The sequence below is a fragment of the Odontesthes bonariensis genome, chromosome 5 (genome assembly GCF_027942865.1).
Source record: "Odontesthes bonariensis isolate fOdoBon6 chromosome 5, fOdoBon6.hap1, whole genome shotgun sequence".
NCBI lineage: Eukaryota > Metazoa > Chordata > Actinopteri > Atheriniformes > Atherinopsidae > Odontesthes > Odontesthes bonariensis.
The window spans coordinates 23,433,224-23,456,887 of record NC_134510.1 but is presented as its reverse complement, the minus strand read 5'-3'; the positions used below and the strand labels follow the sequence as shown (position 1 = coordinate 23,456,887).

The 23,664-nt window shown below is 44.7% G+C and overlaps 2 protein-coding genes across 3 annotated transcripts; both read left to right on the top strand.

Moving 5' to 3' along the window:
- Positions 1-2,248: 2,248 nt before the first annotated feature.
- On the top strand, positions 2,249-8,433 carry frrs1l (ferric-chelate reductase 1-like). Its single transcript, XM_075466667.1, has 5 exons — positions 2,249-2,816; positions 3,153-3,237; positions 3,533-3,671; positions 6,922-7,168; positions 7,249-8,433. The coding sequence occupies exons 1-5, from the start codon at positions 2,612-2,614 to the stop codon at positions 7,419-7,421; spliced, it is 849 nt and encodes a 282-aa protein (XP_075322782.1). The 5' UTR covers positions 2,249-2,611; the 3' UTR covers positions 7,422-8,433.
- A 641-nt stretch (positions 8,434-9,074) lies between these two features.
- tmem245 (transmembrane protein 245) lies at positions 9,075-23,510 on the top strand. 2 transcript variants are annotated; one of them, XM_075465425.1, is made up of 18 exons: positions 9,075-9,704; positions 11,319-11,436; positions 12,033-12,128; positions 12,738-12,845; positions 13,137-13,343; positions 13,450-13,619; positions 15,259-15,282; positions 18,846-18,950; positions 19,080-19,162; positions 19,290-19,380; positions 19,468-19,566; positions 19,659-19,787; positions 19,978-20,100; positions 20,526-20,671; positions 20,757-20,857; positions 20,964-21,138; positions 21,462-21,656; positions 22,146-23,510. In XM_075465425.1, the coding sequence occupies exons 1-18, from the start codon at positions 9,105-9,107 to the stop codon at positions 22,186-22,188; spliced, it is 2,613 nt and encodes an 870-aa protein (XP_075321540.1). In that variant the 5' UTR covers positions 9,075-9,104; the 3' UTR covers positions 22,189-23,510. The 2 variants fall into 2 exon arrangements, with proteins under 2 accessions (XP_075321540.1, XP_075321541.1); XM_075465426.1 differs by lacking the exon at positions 15,259-15,282.
- Positions 23,511-23,664: the final 154 nt, after the last annotated feature.

Here is a 23,664-nt window from a genome sequence, read left to right as displayed (position 1 = left end):
ACAGGGGCTCTTACTGACTGACAGCCCCGACTAAGCCATCCACATTGCAGATGAACCCCCATAATATCCGAGGCTTACTTTGTGTGTCCGCAGAGTATGACAGCGTGAGGCACCAACCATGCATTTTTTCATGGGTGTGCGTGTGCATATGTGTTAAGCTGTGACTTTACATGTGCTGGCTGATGGCTAAACGGCAGACAGATCCAAGCATGCACTCGCAGCAGCTGTGTTTCTCAATGGTTCCAGCTGCCATTGTTCTGCTGTCACTAACCCGTCTCTCAGGCCCAGGAGACACACCGCTGACATTTACCAGAGCACCCCCTCCCCTCCCCAACACACACACACACTAACACACATCGGCTTCCTCGCTCTCCTGTCTCATTCTTTATTTCTTTCTTACTTTCTTTCTTTCTGTCACTCCATCTTTCCCTCTCCATGGCATGATGTACGGGGACAGACGTGTGTGAATATATGTGTGTGTGTGTGTGAGACAGAATGAGTGTTTGTGCTAATGAGTGGCCCTTTAAGGCTATTAAGCTAAGATTGGTATGCCCAGAGTCCCTCATTACCCAGCAAGCATTGCCCCCTACACAGAATGGTAATTGGTATGGAGGGAGGGAGGGCCGGTGGAAATAATAGGAGGATAAACACGGATAATTGGGCGGATCGAGACCAAGAGAGGTGATTGATCAGGTTGATTTGTGTCTGCACGGAGATGCTGTGTGAAGAGCAGGAAGGTTAAAGGTGACACACTCTTGTATGTGCACACACGTGTGTTGACTCGCATACTTTACATGCATGAGCATCGCTCTTTAGACCTGCACCCGAAATTAACTTGAAAGTAGGAATGCGTGCATGAATCCATGCACAAAGACATAATGGAACACCCAATGTGATTAATAGGTTCCTAACCGTATCAGTGTTTAAATTACGTATCAAACTGACCACAGTTTGTGTAGCTATTCCACAGACTTTACATTTTTGCTGTTACACCTCCTGACTGTGTGTTTGTATGCGTGCGTTTATGAATGTCAGTCAGACTTTGATCCCTCTGACAGGTCTGTTTTTACTTCTCACAGTGGAACATCAGCATCACCTGCTGGATGCATACAAGAACAGCATAGTTTCACTGCCTTATTTGTGTGAACCTCACCTGTTGTTCCTACTAAAAGATGCTTCATTTTTGTCCAAATACAGAACTACAATAAGTTGTTAACTAACCTGTATATTTTATCAGTCTGTAGTCCTAATTTGCTTTAATTTGTCAATAAAATAGTGTGATTTATTTTAAAACCATTTTAGTAATATGGACTACATTTCTTTCTAATTCCAAAACATAAAGGAAATAGTTTATTTTCTTTTTAAAATTAAGAGAGTGTAGAACAATCACACTCCATCATGATGTACCACAAAAATCAAAAAGTATCTGGAGAGGAATGATCACCAGACACTGACACAGAACCAACATCCTTTTTGAACATTTGCACTTCTTTTATATTCAGCTTAACAAAAGCGCTCCAATAATTCACTAGATACCTATGGATGCTACAGATTCTCAAGATTTTTTCAACCTTTGGATATGAATAAATATATATAAGTGCTTTACGAGAATTTATTTTGTGGCTGTCTGATAATTTAATCGTGGATTAATGTCGCCATCCAGTGGTCGAATAATATATTACAACCAAGGAGAAAAAAGGGCATCTCCTTAAGGAGATGCATTCAAAAATCCGATTTTAAGATAATTTGTGACATCACAAATAAGTCGCAGTCCAATTTTTGTCAACTTTTCAGTACTTTAAATGTGATTCAGAAAGAAGTTTGAATATCAAATGAAGAACCACAGAGGATGGACTTTACTGTGAAGTTTGAGAGACTTTGTGTAGAGCAAATAAATGTGTAATGTCAAAAGTATTCTTACGTCCCTTTTCTTGAAATTAAGGTAAAAGTATTTTACCCGTGCATTGTATTCTACTCTTTTTATTGGAAAACCCATACAGGACACACACTATAGTGTCTGTTGTCATAAATGCGTATTACAAGGGATGCACAAATATGTAATGCGCTATTACTAAGCAGGTGTATGCAGGTCTCCCCTTGCATCTATAAGCAGGCTACTTTTTATGTCACAGCAGTCTGAGTTACATCTCTGAAAGGACTGCTGCGAAAACAAGTCACCAATTGATCGGTTCTGATAACAGCACGTTGCGACTGCTCATTGGATGCTACAGTGACTGACTGAGGACGGAGAGGAGAGAGTGGCTGGACGAAACCATTCATCCAGCTGATGAATATGTAAAGATTAACGACCGCCAGAAGAAATCCGGCTTCGGGTTTCACGGAGGATTATGGACGTATGTTTGTATTAGATGGTGCGACAACAAATCGGGGTAATTTAGGGTTAGATTAGCCTCTGTATCACGAGGTGAGCGGCGCAGCATCCCCTCATATTCCCGCTAATAAACAGGCAAACGGGATGCGGAGATGATTTCACGATGGATACCTGCGAAGACACAGAAATGAAAACAGTGACGAGGATCCAGTTCAGTTATCTCTCTGTTTAGTCGTTTTTTTAAATGTTAATCTATCGCTGCTTGCTTCGTTATTTGCCATGATTCTCGTGCGAATGCTCGTACAGCTGTCCGTGCTGCTCATCCAAAGCAGATGGTGGGGGGTCGAGCCGAGCCCCACCGACGAGGGAGCTCTCCGGACCGGCCACGGAGAGCACGGGGAGCCGGGCCATCAGGAGCCTCACAAGGACTCCTACAGCACCTTCGCCTCCGAGTTTCTGGAGTCCAAATATCTGTCTGACGACGGTAAGGATCTGGTTCACTTAACAGAAGATTCTGAGCAAATGGACTTTGTTTACATGAAGAAAATGACACTACATGTGAGCACATAAGGCCCAGCAGAGAGGAAATCCAACCGAGTGTTGGCTGAAACTGCACATACTGTTGATGTTGTTGTATCCAACCTGACTCGTCCGTAGAAGGCCTTTCAGCACCCAGGCCAGCTCCCTGCTGGTAGCTGCCCACCCCCACTTCCTCACTGCACACACAGATGGCTTCTCCTGAGTTGGCCCTTTTGACTGAAAACAGGCTTCAGCTGTTCTATGTGGAAGCAAAATAAATACTGATTTTTGCATCTTGCAGGTTATCCATTCCCCACCGCCCCACCAGTCGATCCTTTTGCCAAGATCAAAGTCATCGACTGCGGCGTGACCAAAGGCTGCATCAGGTTAGAAGCAGTATCTGCAGTGACACATCTGTCTTTCTGAAAAAACACAGCTCAGGTTAACATTCCCAGGAGCTTCTTCATCCTCCAGGCTGTGGCCTAACTTCAGAGAGCTGCACAGCTAAACTTGGGAACTCTCCAGTCCAGTATTTGTTCCCTGGAACGGGAATAAATTAATTTAGACAGTGCCCTAGTTTGGGCCCTATTATTTAATTAATCACATACTGGCATCTTCTAATGAGATCTATGTGTCTGCAAAGCCTTTGAGGTGAATGATACTATATGTGTGTGTGTCCAGGTATGGGAAGCCGGGGTGTGATGCAGAGACGTGCGAGTACTTTCTGAGTTATCGTCGCATCGGGACAGATGTGGAGTACGAAATGAGTGCAGACACAGACGGCTGGGTGGCTGTAGGTTTTTCCTCTGACAAGAAAATGGTGAGTATCTGAACAACTTCTCCGATTGTTGACACCGCGAGAACAGGCCTGCGGCTTGTACAGGACGACACATATTTGTGCGTTTCTGTTTCCAAATAATCCTACTTTTTCTTTGCGGTGTCGATACCAATGATTTGAAAATTCAACCCATCATCGAACACACAGAGGATTCAAAAGATTTCACTCAATGTTGAAACCTAATAACCGACGAGGCTTTCAAAATCCATTTTTACTAGATTATTGACAATTTTAAAACAAATTTTAATGAAGCAAAGAAAAATGTATAGACAGTTGAATGACTTTCTCATGTGCCTGTGAATCCTACAAATAAAACTGCGTGAGATGGATGAATTACTCTTTGGTTGTCCTGCTCACCGTTCATATCCACACTGAAGACATATCTTGTTTTGACAAATCAGAGGTGAAGAAGAGCTACATTTTAGGGGGCCAAAAACATCAGGTTGTGAGTTTGGAATGATTTCAGACAGAGATGAAAAGCTGTTCTGCTGTGTCTCATATCAATGTATCATTATGTTCAATATCCCCAGCCACATAATGATGACTGAGAACCATTATTCACATATTGCCGTTAGCTGCATCATACTAAGAGATTTTGATACACTTCTTTAACTTTAAAGTGTCACTACAAACCTCTGCGGTAATTACTTAATGTGTACGTGTGTCAACCAAAACATGGAGTACCCTCACAAAGCGATCATGTGCCTTATGAGTGCACCTGAGTGATGTTTGACAGTTTAATTGTGTGGGGCTTCGATCACAAAAGCCACATTTTGGTCAAAAGTACCTGCTTCTTCTTTTTTTAAAGAAATTTAAAATGACCCATCAGACTATAGCCCGTCCGTATTTTCTCTTTGGTCTGATGTGCCTCAAAGTTTAAAAAAACCTGTGAAATGCTGATGTTTCTCTCTTGATGAGTCCTCAGTGAAACGAGGAAGTACACTTCGGCTCTGTGCTCTTTGCACAGGAACACGGGTATTTTGATAACTGCAGGTTTTTGTCTTCACGCATTTACACCAGTCGTGCAAACAGAATTTTGGGCACTGAAAGCAAACTTGTTGGAAAACACCTTCCGGGTGAAGATTTTCACCTACTCTGACTGTAGCGTTTATGCTTGGACTGAGCTTTTGGCCTGCAACCTCAGATTGTGCGCCATATTCTGACAAACGTCAGAATGTGCACCAAATTCTTCTTTGGAGACGCCAGCAAGATACTACCTGCACTAATTTCTTTCACGCTTTGTACTTCTGTGTACATAAATGTGCGAAGAAGGCAGCATAGAGGTCACTGCCGCATAGTCCTACACGGAACCAGCCACCAAGTCCCCGGTTTTTGACGAGACTCAGAAAACGATTGGGAATAAAGCGTTTGTAGTGAGCTGCTTGGGTTGCACATTGAGGGGAAGACAAGTATGAGGAGGGTGACCTGTCAGTGCTGTTAGAAACTAATTAGCAGGTGTGGGGAGATAACGTATGGCAGCAAACGCCTTCAGATAGTCATTAAAAGTGGTTGGACAATAATAATGTAAGTATTTCCACTTGTAAACGGTGTATTAGGAGTTAGTTGTCACCGTGGAACCCTTGTTGTTCTGGCTGTGTTTTGCGTTTCAATATGGAAATAGTGTGGTCTTAATTTTTTCCACGTTTTAAAAATACCAGTGTTAGTGTGGTTGCCCACAGAGCTGTGCTTAGGTGTGGGTGTTTTTATTTCTACCATTGAATGTGGCCACTGTAGTGAATCAAACGAGGCTTTAACTTTCTGATTCTCACAACTCCAATGTTGCCTTTACAAATGATAACAGTGAGTCATACGGTGCATCGTAAACACATTTTCGAAAGTAAATACGAGAAGGCAGAGAAAAGATGCTAGACATACTGGCCCAATCAGAAATGTTAAGTACTGCAAGCCCTACTCTGAAAGTACATCACACACTCTAAAGCCCTATTCGGACGGGACTAGTTCAATGGGGGGACCTGGGGTAAAGTAATAATAACCGGGAAATCTAGTCCCGTCCGAACGCGCCATGTCAGTAAAGATAGCGGAGTATGTCGGTAAACTTTGCCGAGAATTCTACCTCCTGTGAAACGGTCCGGAGTATCTACCATAGGTAATACTAATCCCGTGCGAATGCGACCTTCGGTAATAAGTACGGAATATATCGTCACATCCTTTTAAAGAGAGAAACAATTAGGTGTAAAATAGAAAATGACACTTAAGTTTCGTTGTGCAATCCTTTTTTTAAACTATACTTTACATTCAGGTAAAATAAGTATCCTGAGCAAAACTTTTGGTGAACAGTACTTTACATTAAGGTCAAAAATGAAAAAATCTTCTGTTCTGTTATACTGTACAATACGTTTTAGTAATACTTATCATTCAGGTAAACAAACAAAAAAGTCTTCTGCGTTTGTATACAATAATTTTGGAGCAGAATGCTTTATATTCAAGAAAACTCCTCCCATGTTAGATGAATATTACAGGGATTTCTTGTCCCGTCCGAATTGGTCATTTCTTCTCCCTGGCGTCGTCTGGTTAACCAACATTACCACACGTCCCCCCATTGAACTAGTCCCGTCCGAATAGGGCTTAAGTCAGGGCCATGTTAGGTGGAAATGTCTCCTTTCTACTTTCTAGTTCCTGACTACAAAACTCAGCTAAAGACTGCTCAACTGGACTGAGTTTAAATCCAACTTAAGGGTCATCTGCTTCCCTATGAACGAGACATGAGTACAGTATGGAAGAGGCGGGCGCACACTTGATGACCATAGCGCTCATTCTTCAGTGCCTTATCAAAGGAAAAATGTTGTTAGATTGAATAGATCATTAACAGTGCATTACAAACCTTCCTGCTGAAATGTTCCACTTCCTCATTGTGAGCACTGTGTCTTTTGAAGGAGTTGCTTAGATAAACAGATGATAGCGGCGCATAGAAAGAAGGGGTGAGAGGACCTAAAGAACAGCACTGCTGGTCAGAAATATTAGAAATACTCTGAATAGAAAATAAGATTTATGTAGGGATTTAAGAGTTGTTGGTTTTTCCTTTACATTTTCCTTTTCTCCCATCAAAATGTCTCATCATTGTTAGACAGCTCTAAGGCAGAAATTGTTTGTGTTTTGCCTGAATAATCATAGTGATTATTACTGTATTTATATTTGTATCAACAGTATCAGAATGTACGAATTATTTTAAAAGAATAAACTCTTCATTCATTGATAATTCCCGCTGTTTCAGGGAGGAGATGATGTCATGGGGTGCGTGCACGATGACAATGGACGTGTGCGGATTCATCACTTCTACAACGTCGGCCAGTGGGCCAAGGAGATCAAGAGGAACCCGGCTCGAGATGAAGAGGGCATTTTTGAGAACAACCGGGTGACCTGCCGTTTCAAGCGGCCGTTATACGTCCCAAGGGAGGAAACGCTGGTGGACTTACACCTGTCGTGGTATTACCTGTTTGCATGGGGGCCAGCCATTCAAGGTGAGTGAGCAAGCTTCAGCATCAGGTCAGCCGTCTTTGCTTTTTGTCCTACGTGACGTCTTCCTACTGTTTGCCAACAGGTTCCATCACGAGGCACGACATCGACAGTCCTCCAGTTAGCGACCACATGATCAGCATCTATAAGTACGAGGACGTTTTCATGCCTTGCACAGCCTATCAGACCTTCAATTCTCCCCTCTGCTTGCTGTTCATAGTAGCTCTCACCTTCTATCTTCTCATGGGAACGCCATAATGAAGCACAGCTGTCCACAGAAGGGAGACAAGACAGCGAAGACAGGATGACTCAGCAATAAAAAAAATGTTGTCGTTTCCATTTGATGCCACATCCAACTGTGCACTTTGCACAGAGAAACCGAATTAGATATAATAAACATCATGTGATGAAAATGTAATTACTCACACAGACGATCTTGATTATTCAACGAATAACATATAGGAATTATGTACTGGAGAGGTCCTAGAAAAGAGTAGTGTTAGATTTTAAATGAGCCAGGTATTTTCTGTTTAGATGACAGCTTCCACTTATTTAAAATACAGTGTTTGCACATGCCAATAAATTAATCTCGCAAGCCTTTGAATCTCTGCATGCACCAGAAAATCTGGGAATGATTTCAGATATCTGCTGTTCACTGGTGTCTCATGTTGAACTTGGCTGAAACACAAAGGTTTTCTGAAGACAACAAAAGAGCTCACAAGCACACTTCCTGTCCCTGTACCCTGCTATGTTTATGTGGATATCTGCCATTCTATCTTGCTCAACTGCACTGACTGCCTATTTATCAGTAGCCTACTGTGGGACTGTGACAGAGAAAGACTGATAACACAAGTTACTGTTGCCAACACAAGCAAAAAAAAAAAAAAAAAAAAAAAAAAACACCAAACAGGAGCAAACTGTGGACTGAAAATGACTTTGCTGGGACATGAACTAATTTTTTCCCGGATTGTTATTGTAGCATTTTAATCTGTATTAAAAATGGCTAAATATGTTCAAGTGTCTTGAAACAGTCTGTCACGAACAACACATGTATATGCAGTATGCAACTTCCTGTAGATGGGCAAACTTCCCTGCCACTCAACCAGCACACAGCCACAGAATGTGAGCTTAGAAGAGTTAGAAAGACTTTGCCCTTATCTATGACTGCCGTTACCACTGACGACAGAGAAATTAGGTCCTCGATATGATCAGTGTTGCATGTTTTCACAGGCCTCTGTGCAGTTTAAATAAAAGTCAAATGACCTATAAACATGTTGAGTATTTCCTCATATGAAAGAGCAGTGACATTCATCCTAAGAAAATATTATGGCCAGTATGCTTATTTGCACAGAAGGAAATGGAAATGTTAATTTTACCACCAGCAGAAGTCAGCTTTGGTGTAATTGACTTCTATGAACTCTTTGATGTCCTATAAAACTGCTTTCTTGCTTCCATACACACCGTCTTTAAAAATCTTGACTAAAATAGTGGCTTTGATCACATCCAACGGTTCATTATTCTGATCAACCCAAATAAAGGGAAATGCATATAAAAGGCTCTTTATCATAAAGATAACCTCAACAAAGCTGTTTTTTTCTTACGGGCAAATTAATGATAACGACAGCAACGTAACAATAAATCAAAATGATTCAATAGCCGGATAAAACTGAATTCAATTTTCAATTTAAATTTTCAAAGAGAGACACACTGACAGAACAAAACAAAAAAACTCAAGAAGAGGTTGTACCACAGATTCTATAATAGTATAATATATATATATATATATATATTATAATATATAATATATTAGTTATAATGGCTGTGGTTGTACTTTTATCTGCACTGCATTACCCATGGTGCCTTTGGGCAGGTCGCTTCTGCTACGTCATGTGTTTTCCTCCCTCACGCGGTGGAGCAGTTGGAAGGAGCCCAAGCTGGAACATGGCAGACGAGGAGGACTCAGCACCGGAGCCAGCCGCTGTCTCTCCGCCGCAGAGCCCTCGTATGGAGCGGCCTCACTTTGTTTCTTTCTCCGACAGTGTCCAGCCGGCCGTCGGGATGATGAGCCAACTACTTACCCACCCGTCCTCCCTAAAGTTTGACAAAAACATCAAACAGGCCTTCTACAACACCGGGGCGATGATCTTCGTGGCTATCTGCTGCGGGGCCACCGTCCTGGTGTACTTCATCCTGGAGGCCTTCCTCCGCCCGCTGCTCTGGGCAGTGCTCTGCGGCACATTCCTCCACCCGTTCAAATACTCCCTGGCTCGTCTCGGCCGCTCGTGGCTCAGCGGCCTGCAGGACACCGGGACGCCCATCGTGGTGGGTACCCTGCTGGTTCCGGTGTGGTGCGTCAACCACGGGGTAGAGACGATGGGCCGGCTGGTGCTGCAGAGGCTCACGGTGCTTCTGGTGATCGGGGCCGGGGCGCCGCTGGTGTATTTTCTCTACCTTTTCTGGAGTGTCATCGGCATGCAGGTGATCATCGGGTACGTCTGTTGGGTCATCGGGGTCGCGCTGGACTGCTTCCACGTTGCGTGGGTGAGTGAATAGACATGTGTCAGCAGGGCACACCTCCCTGTCACGATAACAACAAAAGACCCTCTGTGTCAGTCAGGCCCGCTCTGTCAGTTGGCTCAAATCGGTCCAGAAACATGTCCCCCCCCCCCACAAACACAACCAACACTGGCTATGTTGCTGTGTGGGAATTCAATACAAAACCCTGGGGACGAATTCCCAAAGGTTAGCTGTCATGTAAAGGCAAAAGCATGAATACTTGTTCAGTTTGTTTGATGGGGACTTCATGTCCTCTTTGACTTTTGCTGAACATCGTTCAGCTGAGAAGACGGGCTTTTTTTTTTTGGAAGTGTCATCAGCATTTTTCACTCGTTTCTAATATTCTACAGACCAGACGGTTAATGACCAAATAAAGTAATCAGTTGTTAAAAAAAAAGAAAGATACTACTTAAAAAAAACGTTGAATAAACACAGTTCAGAGTCATGATTGTGGACAATAATTCCAGCAGTGTGTTTGGATAATACAATCATGATTTAAGTTTATAGCCTGTAAACAATAGTTGATTAAAGATGTCAGATTAAAAGCACCGCAGATTGACTTGGAGCTGCAAACTGCATTATTTTACCATGTACGTCTCTAATAAAGCTTTATTCAATTACCCTCAACACTTAAAGCATGTTCCTTGAACTATGCGGCTGAACTTGCGTGTCAGTTGATTTCATTTCCGGCTTTTCCAGTGTCTGATCGATTAATATCTTATTATTCCCACACAGCTCCAGGGCTCTGAACCCCTTCTTTTTCTATGGCCAAATCTAAATTGCATTATATGTCCCTCATCAAAAACCGCATGTGCTTTCTCTAAAGGCAGCATTAGTCTCTCAAGTAGCCCGAATGTATAAATAGGAGAACAGCATATTAAATTACATCCAAAGATGTCTTTGTGTGAAGTGAAACCTGGCTGAGATCTTTGTGACCAGTCGCTCACTGACTGCAACGTCACATCTCAGATTTTTCTTATTTTTAAAAAATGACGAGCTTGTAACTCCATTCGAGGATGTTTGAGATGAAAAGCAGGTTTAGTAATCATCAGGGATACGTGGAGCTACAATACTGACGTTTTGACACGCCAGCAGACGCTCCTGAGAAGGAAGACGTAGCGATATGTGTTGCTAAACTGTTAACTCATGCCAGTAATAACTTGTCTACGTTGGGAAATGTGCTCAAGATCACATCAACTAAGGTGCTGCACGTTCTGTATTGTGTACGTACACGTTGCAGATCTCCATTTCTGTTTAAACACCGTTTGTGTCTTGAATAAATGCCAGAAAATGCTCGAAATCAGCCTTGTGTGATCATTTTTAATGGAACCAATTTGAAAAGCGATACAAAACTCCCCGAAGTCTTCAGCTTGCAGCGAGACATAAGAATCCCATACAAACATAGATCATTAAAATGTTAAAAATAAGATCAGAGAGGTTTTGATCTCTCCCTAAACTCTTACAGATTATGAATTGGTAATTAAGAGGCTGTCTCTACTTCTTTCTAAGGGTTGGGAGGTGCTGAGTTTCCCCTGATAACGTCCCCTCTGTTTTCTATCTATCTGACCCTCTAGCTGACATTTTCTTGTGCTTCCTCAGGTGTGCACCGTTGTGTTCGGCTACCTGCTGGCAGTTTGTCTCAAGTGGAGCCCTCAAACTGAGCGGTACCTGAGGGTTCTGGCTCTTCCTGTCTGGGGTGTCCTGCTATTCTACATAGGTGAGAGTGGAGGACTGAAAACAAAAAAACCCTGTTCAGGCACGTTTTCTTACACGTTGTCATGCAAGCGGCCTCTTTGCCCCCCCCCACCCCCCACCACCACCACCACCACTACCACCCCCCCGGGGGGTAGACTTCATCTCACTTTTGAAAAGTTAGTGCGGCCGGTTTCAGAAAAATGAGCCTCCGGCAGCGGAAAAGTGAAACGCGCTTTGAGGCAGCGAAGAGACGTTTCTGTTTCGACAAGTCGACTGGACGGAGCACGTGGATGAGTAAGATGAGGAAGTCGCCGGTATTTTTAGCTCGCCGCGGGGCAGCTGAAAAGAGGTGTTGACCTTCAGGCGTGAAATGCAGAGAGCGACTGGAGGCTTTTCAAGAAGTTCTTCTCAAACGAGGAACTGCTCTCTGTTCTCAAAGCGACGCAGACCCACATTTTGCGGTGAAAACGATTGTCGGAAACCTGTCTAAACTGGTCCAGCGAAGCAAAGGGCCGCCCCCCCCCGAGGCTAGCACGTCTGCCGCGAAGGCGGCCGGAGCCGACGGGTTTGCGTGCATCTCACGACCATAACATGTCCATTTTCTCAATCTGCTTTCAGTGTCTCTGACTGGCTCGTGGAGAGTGCCCATATTTGTGATGGTGGTGACGCTCCTCATCGTGGGCTCCCAAGAGAAACCGCCCATCCCCGGCAAAGGTGAAGCTTAATGGGCGCATGCATGTCAACATTTATTGACACCAGAGAAACTGTGAACTGCCCTTTCCCAACTGTGTGTTGCTACACACAATAAAAACAGCTCGACTCTTGCACTGCACACGAGAGATTACAAAGACAGAAAATGCGTCTCTAAGTGTTAGTTTGTCCGTTTGAGTTCTTCCTCCATATCCTGTCTTCTCAGCTCCACTGGAACGGGATGTAATTTCACTGTTTAAATAAACTAAATGATTCAAAGGACTGTTGAACTACCTTCTGATCCTAGTCCAGAGGATCAGATCAGCGTTGAAATGATTTCGAGGAATGTCCGTAGGAAAGAATCTTGTGACAGTGGAAAAGGGCCCGTCCTTAAATAGCCTTTATCACAATTTGTCTTCCTCCTTTCTCAAGCTCAGCCAGCACTTAGATTGAGTTACATGCAGGCTCGGTGGTCTTAGGCCAGCTTTACCGAAAATATCGGTGACCTCAGATGGGCGCTTTGACTCTGGTTTATGGTGAAAAACGAGCACACGAATGCGCCGAAAACACGTTTGGCATTTTGTTTTCTCCGTCCTCTGTGTGTTACCCTGACTTTGTGTCTGGCCTCACCAGGAGAGCTGTCGGGGCAGATGCTGTCATTCGCTGCAAATACCATCTTCATGGCTATTTCCTGTAGCAACGTTAAGCCGAAAGCTGAGCCCAGTGAGAACGCCACCACAGGTAAGGTAGCTGTCTCTATTCGGTTAATGTGATGTCTCACAGGTGTGGACGTGGCTGTAATTTCTCTTGTATCGGAGCGTGACAATTGTCAGATTTCAGGTGGGCTTCTTGTATTTTAACCCCAAATTATTGTAGAGGAAGCGCCTTCACTCAGTCAACATTATCTTGACAAGCAGCCATCTTCAACTCCGGACACTTCTGCTTTGGCTGCACCATTTAGCCACAGAGGTTTGAACTCTTCTTACTTCCTCTTCCTCCTTCATGCCTCTTCTGTCTGCTGTCTTTTCCAAGATGGCGTGCGCTCAGTAGGTCCTCTTCCCGCCACCCCCGGGTTCCCTCGAGGTTCTCGCTCCCTACCACCGGCCGCCCTCTTCCAGAGAGAGAAGAGCTCCCGCAGAGCCAGCGACATTTACTTTATTCTGCTGGTCTGGGCCATCGTGCTGGTTCAGGTGTGGCTCAACTTTTGGATCCTACAGCTGCTGCCTATCCCTGTGGCCGGTAACGCACAGACGCACGCACACACGCACGCACGCGAACGCACACACACACGCACGGTTTCATTCAGGTCCACTGGACTTTTAGCTATGTTGCCTTGATGATTTAGTGTGGGTGCTGAAGAAGCTGGTGGTCCACTTTGGTCTGAAGAGCTTTGCAGAGCGGACTTTAAGCTCGTGGTGGACGGTGTTGGAGAAGTTCGGACGTGAGCGGGAGGAGGCCTTCCTGCCTGGACCAATCAAAGGCCTGGCTCTGTTCCTGCTGCGTATCGACACTAAGGTAACACCTGCGACCAGTCCACGGGGGCTGCAGGTGCACACTGCAGCCACGCATCCACACCTTGACAATCGCTTTGATTATTCACACGTATAATCAGAACCGTCCGCACTAAAGGCGCTCGGTGGCCGTCAGGGCTGTCTGCTCAGCGAATGGTGTTTGCACTGCGGGCACATGCCGTATTAATCTATTAAACCCTGTTTCCCGAAGAAATGTTAAAAGACAACATATTATTTGTTGAAATGGTTTCAGAGGGATAGGCTCATTTTGAATTTGATGCTGGTGACCTTTATTACTGCTGTACCAGCTTCTCTTTTAGCATCTCTGAGGATTTTGGAGGTGAGGAGACCAGCTGCCACGGCACAACTTTCAGTCCATTTCTGATGAGATTGGACGCAGAGAAGGGGGCGGCAGCTCCGGTCCTTGTTTGTGTGTCATTTTTCTTTGTGTTGGAGAGTTTTAACCCGAATTGTGGATGCACAGCGATGAACTGTGTTCGTTGACTGTGGTTTTCAGAGGTGCGCTTGCACCCAGGCGGGGATTTCTTGTCTTGTGCGTTTAGATTTGTCCGGGTTCTCTAAATCTAATAATCACTGTTGGTGATGAACTCTTTGGAATTTCAGGCGTAACAAAGTTTAACCCTAAAGATTGTTGAACTATTTGTCAAAGCAGTGGAGGACATGCTGTCCAGGACTATATAGATACTATTTCCATCACTGCACAATGTTTCATTTTCTGTTTTATCCCAGCTCTTGTAGATCTGGTTTTAATTCTGTGCCCGGATCGGACAGATTTGGGTCCGATTTTGTCAGATCAACATACAACTGAAACGTTGACCACTCTTATTCTGCTAAAATGTTGTCAGGTTCATATCAAGGCCGCGCTGGTCATTGTACTCGTCTTGAAAATGGATCAAACCACCACTTTACCGCCTTACACTCAAAGCATTATCACTTTACTCTGGAGTCTCCTGGAGCTCTGTGGAGTATCGCAGCTGTTGTTCAGTTTTTTTCCGTCCACTTTCAAACTCTAATCGAGGTCATTTTCAGCAGCAGTTGGCAGGTGTTTCTCTCTTTTTCTTTTGATCACGATAGACCATCTGAGGACTAAACACCCGGTGCCAAACAGTAGAAAGATCTTTTTATGCTAGTTAGCGTGGAGAAACTTGAGCTAAAAAGTGTCTGAAAGGAGAGTGAGCATTCGACTAATGCGGATCAGGTGACCCACAGGAAGGTTGATGTCTCCTCATGTCTGCTGGACGTTTAAACGGGTGCATCTTTTGTTAGATTAATACTTCATGTCTGTGTTTTTTTGCCAAACTGGAGATCAGTCTTATGAGTGAGGATCACTGCAGCCTAGATTACATTTAGCGGGCTTTATGGTCTTAATTGTTGACACTTTTTACACTTTCCTCTGAGGAGGGATGTGTTTACACCGCCTTTGTTATCCCCCTTAGAGGCCCGTCCACACCCCATGTTTGACCTATAATACGATCCTGCCTGCCACCGTCTGACCCCTCACTGCTTGTGCCCAGGTCGCCTTCTTGTCGCACGGGTACATGTGATGACTGCTGCACAGATCTTTCCAACAATAATCTTCCTAATGTCTCTTTGTCTCCCCCCCCGCCCCCGCCCCTCCAAAGCTCTGGCATTGGCTTAACAAGCAGGTAATGACTGTTTGTGTATGAGAGAAAGCGATACCACGAGGATTAAGAGATAACCTCCATTTACGTGTGGGAGTGTGTGAAGGCGTGAGCAGACCTTGTAGTTGCTTGGACTGGCGTTTTTCCTACCCATCCACTGTCATCTCCCTCTTATATTGTCGTAACATCTGTACCGTGTCCCCCCGCCCCCCCCCCGCTCACGCCCTCGCCGCTTTCCTGCTTCTTGCTTTTTGCTTTTAAAGGAAGCTACAGTCGGGAGGGGAGGGATCCGTCGATCCCTCATCCTCGTCTGTACCTTCCCTGCTTCGAGCTTAGCTGCCAGGTTTGTTTTGGGAGTGTGCGCTGCATGGAGAGATGGCTGATGTAAAAGAAAAAAAAAAAAAACAGAAAGAAGAGAGCGGAGCGAAGCGGGCATGAAAGGAGTGTTTTGGGAAGATTTGTTTTTCCGGTTCACAAAACCCAAAATAAAGAATGTTGAGGTCACATGTTGATGTGTGTGTCAAGGACTCGGTGTGGACAAAACAATGGAAACACAGTTTTTAGGCACAGAGCACGGTGATGACACGGGCCGCCTCCTAAATTTGACTTCATTATCTTATCGTTTCAATAAGGTGAACCTGAACATTTCCTCAAAAAGCTGTTTTAGTGGCAGGTGTTCAAAACTAATAAGAAGCCTCATCAGTATATCCATAAATGTTTGGAGTCATTCACATCAGCCTGTGTGAACGGGCCTGGAACTGATGACTGATCCGTCTTGCTTATTTACAGTGCCTTGCGAAAGTATTCGGCCCCCCTGAACTTTTCAACCTTTTGCCACATTTCAGGCTTCAAACATAAAGATATAAAATTTTAATTTTTTGTTAAGAATCAACAACAAGTGGGACACAATTGTGAAGTAGAATGAAATTTATTCGATGTGTCAAACTTTTTTAACAAATAAAAAAACTGAAAAGTGGGGCGTGCAATATTATTCGGCCCCTTTACTTTCAGTGCAGCAAACTCACTCCAGAAGTTCAGTGAGGATCTCCGAATGATCCAGTGTTGTCCCAAATGACTGATGATGATAAATAGAACCCACCTGTGTGTAATCAAGTCTCCGTATAAATGCACCTGCTCTGTGATAGTCTCAGGGTTCTGTTCAAAGTGCAGAGAGCATCATGAAGACCAAGGAACACACCAGGCAGGTCCGAGATACTGTTGTGGAGAAGTTTAAAGCCGGATTTGGATACAAAAAGATTTCCCAAGCTTTAAACATCCCAAGGAGCACTGTGCAAGCAATCATATTGAAATGGAAGGAGTATCAGACCACTGCATATCTACCAAGGCCCGGCCGTCCCTCTAAACTTTCATCTGGAACAAGGAGAAGACTGATCAGAGATGCAGCCAAGAGGCCCATGATCACTCTGGGTGAACTGCAGAGATCTACAGCTGAGGTGGGAGAGTCTGTCCATAGGACAACAATCAGTCGTACACTGCACAAATCTGGCCTTTATGGAAGAGTGGCAAGAAGAAAGCCATTTCTCAAAGATATCCATAAAAAGTCTCGTTTAAAGTTTGCCACAAACCACCTGGGAGACGCACCAAACATGTGGAAGAAGGTGCTCTGGTCAGATGAAACCAAAATCGAACTGTTTGGCCACAATGCAAAACGATATGTTTGGCGTAAAAGCATCACAGCTCATCACCCTGAACACACCATCCCCACTGTCAAACATGGTGGTGGCAGCATCATGGTTTGGGCCTGCTTTTCGTCAGCATGGACGGGGAAGATGGTCAGAATTGATGGGACGATGGATGGGGCCAAATACAGGACCATTCGGGAAGAAAACCTGTTGGAGCCTGCAAGAGACCTGAGACTGGGACAGAGATTTATCTTCCAACAAGACAATGATCCAAAACATAAAGCCAAATCTACAATGGAATGGTTCAGAAATAAACGTATCCAGGTGTTGGAATGGCCAAATCAAAGTCCAGACCTGAATCCAATCGAGAATCTGTGGAAAGAGCTGAAGACTGCTGTTCACAAACGCTCTCCATCCAACCTCACTGAGCTCGAGCTCTTTTGCAAGGAAGAATGGGCAAGAATTTCAGTCTCTCGATGTGCAAAACTGATAGACATACCCCAAGCGACTTGCAGCAGTAATTGCAGCAAAAGGCGGCGCTACAAAGTATTAACTCAATGGGGCCGAATAATATTGCACGCCCCACTTTTCAGTTTTTTTATTTGTTAAAAGTTTGACACATCAAATATATGTCATTCCACTTCACAATTGTGTCCCACTTGTTGTTGATTCTTCACAAAAAATTAAAATTTTATATCTTTATGTTTGAAGCCTGAAATGTGGCAAAAGGTTGAAAAGTTCAAGGGGGGTGAATACTTTCACAAAGCACTGTATGTGCAGTCGGTTTGTCATTTTTCCCTTTTGTGTATTCAGTAATAGTTCATATTCGATCACACTGATGCTATTGAGGAACGGCCTGTTTTGGCGGGGAGCATCTCAGGTGTTTGGAGACTTCGGAGATGATTTCTGACGGCGTGGTTAAAGTTTATTGCCTTCAAAATGCAGTGTTCCAAACCTCAGTGACAGGATCAGTCAGACTAAAGTGGACTCTATGCTCATAATGTCCTGTTTTCCAGTAATTTGATTCACAATCAGAACTGAAATGTGGGGTGTTTCCATTTTTTTGTCGACCAACTTTTTCGCTGCACCGGGTTTAAATCCACATCAGTCGGGCCCGCTCATCAAAGGTAAGGGGACGTTATTGAAGTGGGAAGAAAAACGAATGAGTTTAGCTTTATGATGCACTCATTAAGGACCGCATGGCAGTGTGTAGCTGTGCCTCCGCTGGGCCCCGCACTGCCAATCATATCACACCGCCGCTCATGTAATAACGCATTGCGGCGTGGCCTTATGACCAAGTGACATCACCTAACACGGCTTCTTCCGATCACTTGTCATGGGTAACAGAACTTTAACGCTTTTATGACGTTAACACATGAGCACACGTGGAGAGCGAATCCGTCTACAGACTGTTGGATAAACCTTTGGAGCATTGAGAAACCTGAGTTAAGAACCACAGCGTCTTCTAAAAGAACGGACACGGGATTATTCGGCTCCGATTGTTGAGTGAATTCGTCAAGACTTGGGATGTTCTCAGAGATTAAAAGGGGTCAATTAGAGGAAATGCACAAATTTATGATGAAAAAGATTTTAAAAAGATGTGAATGTTGTAGAAAAAAAAGTCCTCTGAGGCCAAAGTTACAAATTCCAGTAATGAGGTGCGGCTGAGCAGGTGTGCTGTTGGAAGCACACATTCCGAGTTTTGCACTGTCATGCCTTAATGCTTCAAGTGCGTGTGTGTACAGACATGCCAACCGGTGCCTCATTCACCTCCTTGTCCTCGAGGGCGTAAGACAGCGTCTTTTAAATCCGAAAAGCACATCTTCACATGGGAAGGACACAGGTTTCTCCATGTGTCTGATCGCTGTGTGTTTTTAAGTCCTTCAGTGTGGTATTGATACGTCTTCTCTGCTTTTTGTCCCCCTCCTCTCCCACTGTTCACAGATGGTCGTGTGGTTGGAGCGGTCGCTGGACAAAATCATCAGCATCTTCATCATCTTCCTCCTGGTCACGGGGACCCTGCTTATGGGTCTGCTGCTCACTGTGATGGCAAGTTTTTTTTGTTTTTGTCTTGTAAAACACAAAACACTTTTTTTTGTTTTTGTCCTGTCGGTGGTACAACAGTTACATCAGCCTGGATTAAAAGGTAAAAAAAACAAAAACCTTCTATCTCGGTAGGTCCATCACGAAAGCGTTCACATCATCGAGGTAACCAGTAACCTCATCAATGAGACCGTATCCAACCACCCTGAATGGGCCAAGTAAGGACACTTTGTTCCTATTTCTCTTTTATTTCTTTTTCTTTTGTTTATTTATTGTTAAACACTCAAGTGTTTCTTCCTCTTCCTGGTTAAATGTGGCCGTTCCTCTTGCGTTGTCCTCTGCTAGTTGGCTTCCAGAAGCTCGCGTCGTACAGAAAGCTCTGAATTCAGCTGCGACCAATGTTTATCAGCACGGGAGAGAATGGATAACGCTGAAGGTCAGAGTGCCAATTTGAAGCAATGACGTTCACGTCGGATAAGAGGAAGAGTTCGTGCGACAAATCTCTTGTTTGTTCTGCTTACAGCTTCATAAGATGTTGGGAGATAAGGTGAACAACACTGCGGTGATCGAGAAGCAGGTTTTGGAGCTTTGGGACCGACTGTACCATTCCTGGTTTGTGAAGGTAACGTGAAGGGGGGGGGTGTTACCCGTCTCCTACATTTAGGTTCACAGTCATATGCACTTGTACATTAAACATCATGTCCGCATTTCCAGAATGTGACTTATTCTGGGCGTCACCGTGGGCACAAGATGGTTCAGAAACAAAACAGCTGGCTCGGAGACATTCTGGACTGGAATGACATCGCCTCCTTCCTACAGGAAAATATCGAGACTCTGCTCTCTGTAAGTATCGGGCTGCTGCATCATGGGGATGATCTGTCGGCACGTCATCACACACGGGATTGCGGGCGCAAATTGGGTTTTTGATTAAAAACTTGGAGGTCATAAATCGCAGAGATTTTTAAAACCTTGGGCCACAGAGGGGGATGGCAGGGTTTGTGTGAGTGGCATGTTTACTGTTGTTGTTTTGCAGATCCTGGAGTCTCTGTGGGTGGTGATGAGCAGGAATGTTGGCCTCCTCATCTCCACGACCACCACCCTCCTCACCGTCTTGTTCCACAGCGGCACGGCGCTGCTCAACTTTGCACTGAGTCTGGTACGAAAAACACTGAATAAACAAGCTCAAATCGTACCGGAGGGGAGGGGAGGGAAGGAGGGGGGGTGTTTCCTTTGATTTATTGCCAGCATTATGTAGAACAAACACGTCACGTTGGATCATTGTTCTTTTGTTGTGCACAGACGGTTCACAGCTCGTGGCTTTCCTGAATGTGCAGGCTTTTGTTGGCCATATTTGTGATAAATACAGACTTTTATCTGGAATGAACTCAAACCTCGACGCTTGATACAATCATTCCTGGAAGTTTTCAGACACTCATTCGGGGTTTTATTACTCTTTGCACCTGCTTTAGTGGCGATGCTGATTTATTTATAAAAAAATAAATAAAAAAAGGGGCTTTTGTTGCTTGTTACATTGTTTGAAGTATGCATTGTTCCCCCTGTTCTGTGCCGCTTCCCGCGCAGGTGATTTTCCTCACCACTCTCTTCTACCTGCTGAGCTCCAGCGGTGAATACTACAAACCTGTGAAGTGGGTGATCAGCCTGACGCCTCTGTCCCAGCCCGGGCCCTCCTCCAACATCATAGGCCAGTCTGTGGAAGAGGCCATCAGGTGATCACGTGCACCCAAGCTGCAGAGTCTAAAAATATACCCACATGTGGAGGGGATTATGTTTGACCCTGTGTTTGTTTTCAAGAGGAGTGTTTGACGCCTCTCTGAAAATGGCCGGCTTCTATGGCCTCTACACTTGGCTCACTCACACCATCTTTGGCATCAACATCGTCTTCATTCCTTCCGGTGAGTCCACGTGTTCGCAGCGGATCGTGCTGTCATTAAATGTGCACCTGCCAAGACAGAGTCATGGGTTGCGTTCCTATTTTAATGCCTCCTTCTTGGCCCGAAGCTCTGGCTGCCATCCTGGGTGCCGTGCCGTTCTTAGGGACCTACTGGGCAGCGGTGCCGGCTATGTGTGACCTGTGGCTGGCGCAGGGCGAAGGTGTCAAGGCCCTCCTGCTGCTCGTCTGCCATCTGCTTCCGACGTATTTCGTGGATACGGCCATCTACTCGGACATATCGGGGTGAGAACAGCACTGGCACAGTGGAGAAACAAACTCCAGCAAGCGCCTGCGACCGTTTACGTAACGCATCCGAGGCCCGGTTGCCGTTTAATAACCTTTGCTGCTCGAGACAGTCGTAAAAACAGTCCCAGCGTCCACAGAGCTGGTGCCACAGTTAAATCTAACCTATAACATGAGTAATGATTTGATGTTGCCAGTGTTTCAGCGTTCTTCTGTTATCTTGTTTTGTAGCTTATGATTAAAACACTTGTGCTGTAGTGATGCTCTACATTGATGAGTGTGAATACTGAGCTATTCTTCTACCGTCTCATCGTCTGTCTCAGGGGAGGACACCCGTACCTGACGGGTCTGGCTGTAGCAGGCGGAGCGTACTATCTGGGTCTGGAGGGGGCGATCATTGGGCCCATCCTTCTCTGCATCCTGGTGGTGGCGGCCAACATCTACAGTGCCATGCTGATGAGCCCCAGCTCGGCTTTACCCACACCAGTGCAGCCCAACTGGTCTGCCCACCCAATGAGGTAAACCCTACACCTGAAATCTGGGGAATTATGGGGAATTATGGGGAAGGGGAAAGCTGGACTGTTATCTGTGTGTTTGAATGTGTGATAAGCGTAAGAGAGAGTATGTGCTGTTGATCCCTATTGTGCACTTCATGATTTTGGCGCCCCTATTTCCTGTTTTCCTTTCTCTTTTTTGTCAGTGTATATTGTCTATTTTAAAATATTATGGTCTGCATATTATTTTTATCTGTCATATTTTACAATCTTAATCTGTTGTTACCTTATGTGCCCAGGGACTACAGGTGGAAATTAGCAAATGTTGCTACAACCTGGCACAAGGCATCGTTTCCCTCACGATTAATGCTTTTGTGCATTGTCCCCATTTAAAATAAAATAAATAAATAAAAATACCCGAAACACAGGAAGACGTCTGATTAATTCTGTAAAACAATGCAAGCGAAGGCGTGTTACAGCTTTTTAAATGGATTGTCCTCTTTCTGTATTCAGCGGGACCTTCGCAGAGTCTGTCCTGAAGAAGACCAGTGAGTGACAGTGAGAGAGTGTGTCCCTGTGGAACGTCATCTGGCCTCCAATTGGCTGATCCTTCAGGGAAAGGGCTCCCCCTCCCTGAGGCTCCTCCAAATGCTGCCGGGCTCCGCAGGGTCGACCTGGACCAAGAAGTGAAGACGACGCGGCAACTCGCGATGCCGTCCGCTACCCGGAGCGAGCGGTCCGTCTGAGCGTGCACCGTGCCGGGTCCTTTCATTCAACGAGGACACGTCCCGATCCCAAACCTGGACCAATGACAGCGCGTTGGGTTTCCCATTATGTACGGCAGAGACATGGATGCTCATCACATCATCTCTCTGGAATCAGTGCCTAAATTCATTTTGTAATACTGAGAAAAGCCTAAAATTCCTGTGTGGTTACTGTGAGGCGCTCCTGCTGTTAATGCCTCTGCTCCCCGGCTGTGGTTCACTAGTATTTGCACTCCCTACCTCTCTCCTCACGGAGGCTCCAGTAGAGCTTTTGGTAACGACTCGTTTCTGTGAAGATGAACTGAAGTTTTTTTTTTTTTTTTGCTAAAGAGGTCAAATCTGTCTCGAGGGGAGTTATTCCTAATTTAACACGTTACAGCTGCTGAGACTGAAACACTAGATCTTTGCCGGTTTGAATGCGTACGCTCCCGTTATCCAGGCTTCGTCACCACCGCGTCATCTTTTCACTCCCTAACGGTTGAATCCAGGTTCAGACTGACGATGGCTACTTCATTGGATCAGATCAGACGTCCTGCCTTCAGGGAGTTTAATCTGAGCCAGAGCATTTATTTATTTATTTATTTATTTTTAAATGCATTTGAAGCCTAAAGTGATTATTATTTTTATTTTTTAAACGCACACTTTCACAAGCCAAGCTTTTACGTTCTCGACACGCTGATCTGTCTGAAGCACGTTTACAAGTTTTTGGGGTTTTATGTCGATGCATTTAGCAGACGCTTTTATCCTTAAGCGACTTACAAATGAGGATAGGAAACGGTTTGACAAACGTGTGACGGTCAACCGTTTCACACACACGATTCCGCTAACAAGCTAGAGATGTCATCTCGTTTCACTCTTGCTTTTCAAATGTTCCGCTTTAACAAGGGACAGAGCACTTTTCTGAAAGGAGTTTACATCACTTTAATGAACAAGCAGAACAGATGTGCATGTGCACAAATGCTGCACGTTGATCCTACAGCTACCATGTTGGCTCTCTGAGGGTGGTGACGTGTTGGACTGGGTGCAGTTTAACTCGCATATTGTAGTTTTTCTTTAGAACAGATGTTGTTTTCTAATACTGGACATGCTCTAAATAAACAGAATTTAAATTGTATTGGCTTCCTTTGTAATATGTTCTCTTACGCTTTAACCCCTTTGTTTCGAGGAGTAGAAATGAGAACTTCACTGCATTTTTTTTGAGAGCTGAGTCAGACTCTGTCATCTGTTCTGCAAAGGCTTAACAGACTGTCAGCAAAGCTCTGGCCAGA